Consider the following 8,597-nt stretch of genomic DNA (forward strand, 5'->3'; position numbering starts at 1 on the left):
ACTCCACTGTATATCAGAAGGAATATAATTGAGAAAAGACACAACATTTAATTTCTCACAACTTCTTACATTCTCCAAAGCAAACAATAACTGGATTGACCATCAGATTACTCCACATTGAAAATAATCTCGAAACTTGAAAGATAAAATTTGCTCCACTTCAACCACCTCCCATAGTAACACTGCTTGTACATTAATGCTGGAGTAATAATAATCTATGTCTATTTCCTAACATACAGTTATACACAGTATATAACTCACAGGAGGGGGGGGGGGGCAGTTCTCTGTATTGACTTATTTTTCTTTGATTAAAAAAGCGGCGCCTCAGCACTGGTATCTTAACACTCTTCAGTGACCTTTCACCTCCTCACAGACGTCTGTGAGGAGGATCAGGATTATAAAACAAGTGAACTCAAGATAAGTTAATCAGGCAGAGGTTTGACAGCTTGACTTTACATAAGAGTGTTTCTTGAGTGACAAAGGAATTCTGAGGTTTTTAATGACACTAAATGAGTAGTTCTGACAATCAGTGTCAATCAGTCCGGTTGGGATAAAAAGCAGAGACGAGTTGGATCTTCTTTAAAAACATGTTTTTTTGGACATTCTGTCATCTTGAAAAATCCATAAATAAGGTTACACAAAAAACCTGAGCATTGAGGTCAGCCAAGAAAATCAATGCACAGTCACATGAGGTGTCATTGTGTAGCTGATGTCCTCAAAACCCCCTGTAGATGTGAAGCCTCTGACTAATGAGCCTAAACCAGAAGATACAAAGGGTAAGAACTGACACACACATGATTGAATCAGAGAGCAGGAGACAGGAAACAGAAACATGAGACAAAAGGAAATGTAAATATCAAACATGTAGAATGTGTCTCGCTGCTCTTGAGGACATTTCTCAATTTCTAATTGAGTTCCTGCTTCATTTTGAACTTGTGTGAGGAGGAGGGAGTTAATCTCATGCAGTCATAGACCACATTGCATCTATTGCTTTGTTTGCCATCGGAACATGAATCTAAAATTTCATATACAGTCGTGGGCAAATTACATATTACACTGATTTGTAGAGTGAATGAACGAATACAACACAGCAACAAACAGACATTAAAATAAGTTTAAATGTTTATTTTTGTGTTGCTTTTTATTTCATGACCTTAAATGTTTTTTAAAGTTAATAAGTACTGACGTCAGGGAAGCCAAACATTTTCTGCCACACTCACACAAATTAAAGTAGCTATAATTTGATATTTTTGTAATGCCTGATTGCTGCAGAGGTTGAATTTCTTTCTTTTCACTTCAAAAATCAATAAATGTGTAATTTTATTTCACAACATTTGCACACAGAACAGTTTCCATTATTACAATGCGGTGAATCGTCACTTTTTAGTGGTAATCAGATTCAACAATTATCTACAGGACATTTTTCACCACAGATTTTATTCAACTTGACATTAATAACAGTAACGATCCTCCACAACAGGTCACTGGGACATATAAATTGAATGCAACCATTACTAATGTCATTCATTAGACCCGTGCTTTTACTAATATGACATGTTGCCATAGGTCTTTCATTAAAGGCCGTTACACAACCACATTAGAGCTGTAATCTAAGCAGTGTAGTGTCCTAGATGCCTTTAACTTTGCAGAGGTAGGTTATTGCAGGACGATTGTGAGGGACACTATTGTCACAGTGTTTTGACAAAGCAGTTCTCACCGTGAATTCATCATGGTGCTAAAAAAATCCTTACATGACTATTTAAAGAAATGTGTATTCGAGCCGTCGCACATTTCGAGAAAACTTGTTCTTGTCTTAGCATTGGAAAAAGAGAAAAACTTTTGTTCACACTGTGAAACCATTGGACACATGAAAGAGTTGCCATGTTATCAGTAAGTGAAGCACCCACATACTGTAGCTTGCTTTCATCATGCATGCTGGGAGTGATTGTTTTTATTGCCGGCCATTTAAAAAAAAGAGCTGGGTGACATAAGTAATATCACGTTTTTTTTTTCTGCGAATACTTTTGGGCATAAAACAGCTGGAAACTGTCTGAATAGAGTGTAATCAGGATCTTTAATCCATATTCTCTACTAATTGTATTAGTGCAGAGCGCAGCTGGCAGAAAACAATGCCCTACATCTCATGCAGCTGGTATCTACTGGTATCTTCAGGAACTGCTTGATAACATGTTCCAGGGCTGTTAAAGAAAAACAGGGATGGGTCAAAGGTTTCAGGCTCAATCCGGAGTTTCAGCTCAACACAAGTCTATGCAAGTCTTGTTTTCATTTTCATCTGGACCGTGTGGAAGGAATTAATAACTTGCTGCAATCTTCAGACAACAGATGCTCGTGGGACAATAGTTCAGCACAAACAACAAGAGCATCAGCTGAATGTACCAGAGATCCAGTTAGTTTAAACTATTAGTATCAAGCTCATTTTGAGTTTCTTGTTTAAATTACATTTTACCCATTAAATTAATCTGGAATACATTGTTTTTGTAAGTACCATAGACTCTGGAACAGTCCAGTTATATAGTATGCAGAGCTAAATCTATTAATACAAATTCCTGTCTATTTTTAGTTGAACATGTTCACTCTGGGGAAAATGAAATTTATCAGCAGCATAATAGTTTTCAAGGCAGATGTTCTTGTGACCCCCTCTGGTTGCTGGAGGACATTACACTTGTTTGTCCATGTGCTTCTTCATGTAGCTGATATCCACTGAGAGCAACTGTGCAAATGTAGATTCAGGCCAAGTGGTCATACATTTTCTCAAATGATCCCTTTGACCACAGTTTAAATTTATTTTTAATTGACATCAGTTAATGAGGAGTTACTTTGTTTTCTTGTATGTGCTCCCTAAATGAAAACCCAATAAAACATAAATAAGAAAAATAAGGAGTAACTGAATACAGCATGTACATTAATATCACCTCATGCAGTATATTCTGCTTAGCATTCTGAACTTAGAATTACAAGCATAGAAGCTGAAAAAAATAAAAGCTGAAACTCAAGACTGAGGTTTTATCGTATATATTTTAAAGTATAATTGAGTTTCATTACTTCTAAGATGCTGTGATGTGTGTACAATCTCTCTCCTTTACTCATAAATGAATCAATGATATATAAAATCTTGTCTGGGTTATAACATACAGTTATGCACCCACCCAATTTTATTTTTATTGTTCTGTTATTTTGTATGGTTTTCATTCTGACCTGGAAAAATTGTTTAACCTGCAGTAACTGTGCATTCAGAAATCTAGAAATTGGTTCCAGAGACACATACATTAGTGTCCTTGGGGGGAAATGAAAGACAGCTGTGCATGACTTTTGAGTTCATAGATTTTATTCAACACAATCATTTAAATAAACATAGAACAATTTGACATGCTAGACATAACAGGTTGTTATGTGCTGCTGTCACGTGTAATACCATTATTGTACGATCATTCTATTTTCAAACAAAACGGAACAAGACATTATTTCTAGAACTGTTTGCATTTACGTTTTAAATAAAGTTGAATACATTTTCACCACGTCCACCTGTACGTTTAGATAATCTGGAGTAGCATTTCAAACATTTAGCCAGAGTGGAATCAAAGATTAATCATAAGCCTTGAACCCTTAACTTTTACGTACATCTTGTACTGAGCGGGAGCATCCTGAAGATAATCAGTAACAGTGGATTTAAACTGATTCACTTCAGATATTAAAATATCCAGAAAGTAATCAACCATGCTTTTTATAGACTCGGTGTTCACAGCTGTGTTCGCGTACTGGGTGATAGTTTTCATTAATGTCACGTATTTCTCATAGAGAGCATTAATGTAGACAGCAATGGAATCAAGGCCGTCCGACGTTAGGCTGTTGTCAACAAAGTCCTGAGCTTTGACCACAACATCTTTTAGGGTGTCTCCCAGTTTTTCCAGGACAATGTCTACATTCTGTAGGTGCTTCAAAAGATCCAGAATAGGATTAGACATCGTCTTCATTCTGTCCCTCATCTGCTCAAGTATTTTGGCTCCAGCCATGACATCCCGAACGGGCATAGTGACCTGAATTTTACTGACCATGCCAATCATGACATCAGAAGCGTATTCTGCATTAACAGCAACACGGTGCATCGCCCTCTCTAGCATAGAAGTAATTTTGTCATTCAGGTTGTTGAGCACTTCAATGACAGTGGTTACCCTGTCCGACCCAGGCAGTTTGACTCGGGTCTCTCTCAAGAACCTGATGGTTGCGTCCAAGAACATCTGTATGGTCTTCTGGTACTGAGCAACAGTGTTCCTAAAGAGAATAGACACCTGGCTCATATGTGGGGTGTGGCTTGCAATGTTGTGGGCTTCCTCAGTGTAGTAAATAATATTATTCTTCAACTGAGCAGCATGACTGAACAGCTGGTATTTCTCAGCAAAGTTAGACAAACAAGAAGTGATGGCGGGAAGTTTTTCCTGCAGACCCCTCAGCATAATGTCTGGGGCATCCATGTTGAGGGACAGCTTAAGATTCATTTTTTCAGCATCCTTGATTGAAGCTCTGATGGTGAGAAGTTCAACGTCGTTCCCAGGATCAGACTGTTTAACACAAGAAAACAAAAACAGATGTAAAATCAACGTGTATTTGTCTCAATGCAAATAGATGAAAGCAATATCAGATCCTTACAGCATAGCGACCATAAAACCTGGCATTCATCTGGGACGGGACTCTGCCATGGAACATAAGACCCAAGAGGCCTGTAGATGGAATAGAAATTGTGGCACTGGTCCCATCTTTGAGAACAGCAAAGCGCAAGTTCACATCAGTGAAGGCAGCGCTGGTAATGTCCACATCCAGTATGAAATGGGAGTCACTGCAGAGACAAACAGGAATGTGTCACTTCTCTCTTTCATCATACTTGCCTTGGACATAATTTTTCTTTGAATATTTGTAAAAAAAATATGCATGAGCTAGAGGAAGTAGATAAATTACAATGGTAAAAAGAATGTATATACACAAAATGTTTGTTTAAACAATTACCTCAGTGTCTGGGAAAAACCATTTTGAAGGTTCACTGTCAGGTCGGTATGGATGAAAACACACTTTCCATTCAGAATTAGGCCAGCATTTTCAAAGGTTAAGGTAATGGAAGCTGTTGAAGAACAATTATTTAAGTTAAACCTTGTAACAATAATTTTTCGAATGATGCCTAAATGTAGTTTATTCAATGAAAAGGAACTTACAATCCAGGTCGTATTCCAAGAAGACAATCACAGAGGTGGCAGAGGACTTAAAGGTGATTTTGAAGACAGGAGCATTGCCCTCGACTTCTGCTGCCAGGTTTGTGCTGTACAAGGGGCTGATGAACTTGGTGTTGGTAGAGATCTTCTGCTTGTCAGCTGTTACTTCAGCAACAGTTTTCTCAAAGATGGTCAGCTCACCCAGACTGCTGGGCTGAGAGATATCGATCTCAATATCGGCAATCAAGGAAGACCCTGGCGCAAAGTCAATGGTTGCCTGGGCAACGTGCTTCCCATTGGTGTTGAAACTGAACAGGTTTGCCTCATTGTTGCTAGTATACTTCAGCACTGCATACACTCGGCTCAGGGAGGCTTCAACGGCAAGATTTTCATTTACATCCAGGCCAAAGAGTTTGTCGGTGCCATAGTTAAGTTTGGCATCAGCAATAATCTTGGAGGTGGAGCGAAGGCCATCACTATTCAGGTACAGATTGAACTCATTATCAAGGATTCCCACAAGTAGAATATCCTCAAGCACTGTTCCATCCATGTTTGCTCTGGTGGATGACTCCATGGAGATGTACTCAAAAGCTCCTTCCAGCTTCAGACTGTGGTCAACCTCTGCCTTTCCAACAGCCTTGATTGTGGGGATGTTGAAATCAGCCTTCACCCTCAAGGTGGAGACAGCATTTGCTTTGGTTTTGGTGTCTGCAACCAGATTTTGGTTTGCCTCCAGATGGAGAATGGGCAGGGAAATCTTTGCAATAGTAGCCACAGAGACGGCAGGTTCAAAAGTTTCAGTGCTCACAGTGATGGAGCTGTCATGAGTGCCTTCAATGTGATGATGTTCAAGGGACAGGGAGTTGGCCAACTTGAGTCCTGTCTTGGTGGTCAGACTGGTGGTGCCATCAAGTTTGGCTTTTAGAACCTCAAACTCAGAGACTGTGGTAGCTCCCAGACGGAAGACAAAGTCATCGTCAGCATAAAATCCAGCATTGGCATTCAGATTGATAATGTCAGACTTGAAGGACAGTTCTGTGATCAAGTTACCCACTGAGGGAATGTAGATTAGACCCATCATATCGACCAAGGGGCCTACTTGGCTTCTTTGGTAAACAATCTTGGCGTTGAAATCAATAGTCTGCTCAGTGGTAGTTAGAATGTTTTTCAGTCCAGTTTGTTCATACAAGTCAAGATCGCTAATCGCTGGGGTATGGAAGTCAACAAATGGAATATCAATCTCAGGAATACTGAGGGGCTTAGTCAGAAAAGCAATGTCTGCTTCCCCTTTTACAGCAGTAAGAACGACAAACTCCCTCTCATTGTTCTCCATAGAGAAGTTCCAGAATAATTTGTGCTGATTAAGACGGGCCAGAGCCACAGTGTTCATATGTTGTTTGTCAGGCCTGAAGGTTGCTGAGTAATCATTCTGCAGATCGATCTTGGCAGTAAGTGCATCATTTAAACTGAGCTGCGTGTTTCCGTTATTCTGAAAGATAAACACAACCTCCCTGGTACCAACAACAACATCAATCACATTGTTGAAGGATCCACTGACAAAACCAGTTAGATCTGTAGTCTGAGTAGCCTTCAGTTCAAGTTTCATGTCATGAAGATTGGCATTTACTGATCCCACCAAAATGCTGTTTTTTATCGTGGAGCCTTCTACTTCAGAACGAAAATCAGACTTGAAATAGCTGAATATGAGAAAGTCAACATTCATGGTCTGTTTCATCTTCAGAAGGAATGTATCTGTGTCACTACTTAAGGTGAGCATGAACGTACTTGGATTGATTGTGACTTCCACGTCACTCTTATGAGTGTTGTCGTGAGAGTTCAAGGTGGTAGTGCCCTGGTTTCCAACAGTTATTGTCACTGATGTGCCTTCCTGACGGGCCACACATTTTTGTGTAACAGATGTCTCACTCGTGAGGTCGATGAGAGGGAGGCTGAGAACATGTTTATAGGATGTGTCAGTACTGGCTGATAAACCACCCTTGGTGGCTAAGTAAGCTTCATTTAAAAGCTCAGCATTGTAATGTGCTGTTGTGGCCTTTACTGTGGTTTTGGCTGACGCCTGGGCTGAGGAGTCAGAAAATGTTACAGATGCATGATGGTCCACTGCAAGAAAAGCATGAGTGAATTTAAGGGTCTCAGCAGCAATCAGCTGATCCTTGGGAACAACAATGCGAGCAGTGGAATCCAGGTTGAAGTTAAGGATTTCAAGACTGAGTGATGTCCCTTGGGAAGTCGCAAAGGCTGTAAGCTGAGGAGTCTCATTTATGTCAAGAGAGGTTTGAACCTCAGCAGCATTCCTAATGGAGTAGATGGGGGTATTCACTTTAATCTCAAAACTTAGTTTACCAAAGCCTGGAATTGTGATGTCACTGGGAATTAATGGCAGCTTACTTGTCGGGAATTGGAGAGTTTTGATAAGTTTGTCTGCCGGAAAAACAGGCAGAAGAGGAAATGAGAACTCGGGTAAAGTGATCACAGGGAGTGAATATTCAGGAATGGAAGGAAGGTAGTTCATATTCAGGTCTCCAATTAAAGCATCAACATCAAACATTGTCATCTCAAAATTCAGGATGAAATCGATCAAGGCAATGAGCCTCTGTTTTATGTCATTCATTGAGATGGTTGTCGCTTGCACGGTATGCAACCCCAAGATGGTGAACTCTGGGATGTTCAGCTCTGTTGGTATTTCAAACTGGTGAAGATCACTCATGGTGAATGTCTTGGAAGGCACGACAAGATCAGTGAGAGGAATTCTGAAGGATGCTATGTTTAGCTGGGCTTTCTTCAGTTCTGTAATGAGCCCATCAATGATTTGCAAAAGCTCGCTGACAATCTTTTGGTCAGGTGCCAGCCTCTTAAAGATCTCAACCATATTGGTGAACGTCTCAGTGGCAAAGATTAGGAGGTCAGTATAACTCTTACTTGCCAACTGCAGATAAGAAGCAATTTCAGCATTGACATCCAGGTTTGAAATTCTCTGTTTTATAACTTCTGCAAAAACTTTCAGATTATCAAGAACAACCTGGTCAATGACATCTCGAACAGCTTTCACACTTTCTGAAATATTAATTTCTCTCAGTTGTTCCACGGAGCCTCTAAGAGACGATAAGACAAAATTGGCTAGATCTGTAGTTGCCTCAAGCTTCTGGGGGATTTCAAGAGACCTGAGCAGATCGTTCACATGAGATGTGTACTTGGCAATAATTTGATTGACATAATCCACAAAGTCATTATAATCAAATGACTTCAGGTTCTCCTCAATAATAAGGAGGTAGTCTTTTAACTGGATAACTACATCCTGAATCTCAGTTGATTTTAAATAGTTGATAGAATCCTCGAAGATTTGCATAAATTTGGAAG

General features: G+C 39.8%; 1 protein-coding gene across 1 annotated transcript in view; it reads right to left on the reverse strand.

Moving 5' to 3' along the window:
* Positions 1-3,596: 3,596 nt before the first annotated feature.
* Positions 3,597-8,597, reverse strand: part of LOC118099464 (apolipoprotein B-100) — a 14,558-nt gene continuing 9,557 nt past the window's right edge. The window contains 4 exon segments of the mRNA XM_047338196.1: positions 3,597-4,577; positions 4,666-4,852; positions 5,020-5,131; positions 5,223-8,591. Coding sequence (XP_047194152.1) covers positions 3,597-4,577; positions 4,666-4,852; positions 5,020-5,131; positions 5,223-8,591 — 4,649 coding nt within the window.

Source organism: Hippoglossus stenolepis, chromosome 20 (assembly GCF_022539355.2).
Source record: "Hippoglossus stenolepis isolate QCI-W04-F060 chromosome 20, HSTE1.2, whole genome shotgun sequence".
In the NCBI taxonomy this organism is placed as follows: Eukaryota; Metazoa; Chordata; class Actinopteri; order Pleuronectiformes; family Pleuronectidae; genus Hippoglossus; species Hippoglossus stenolepis.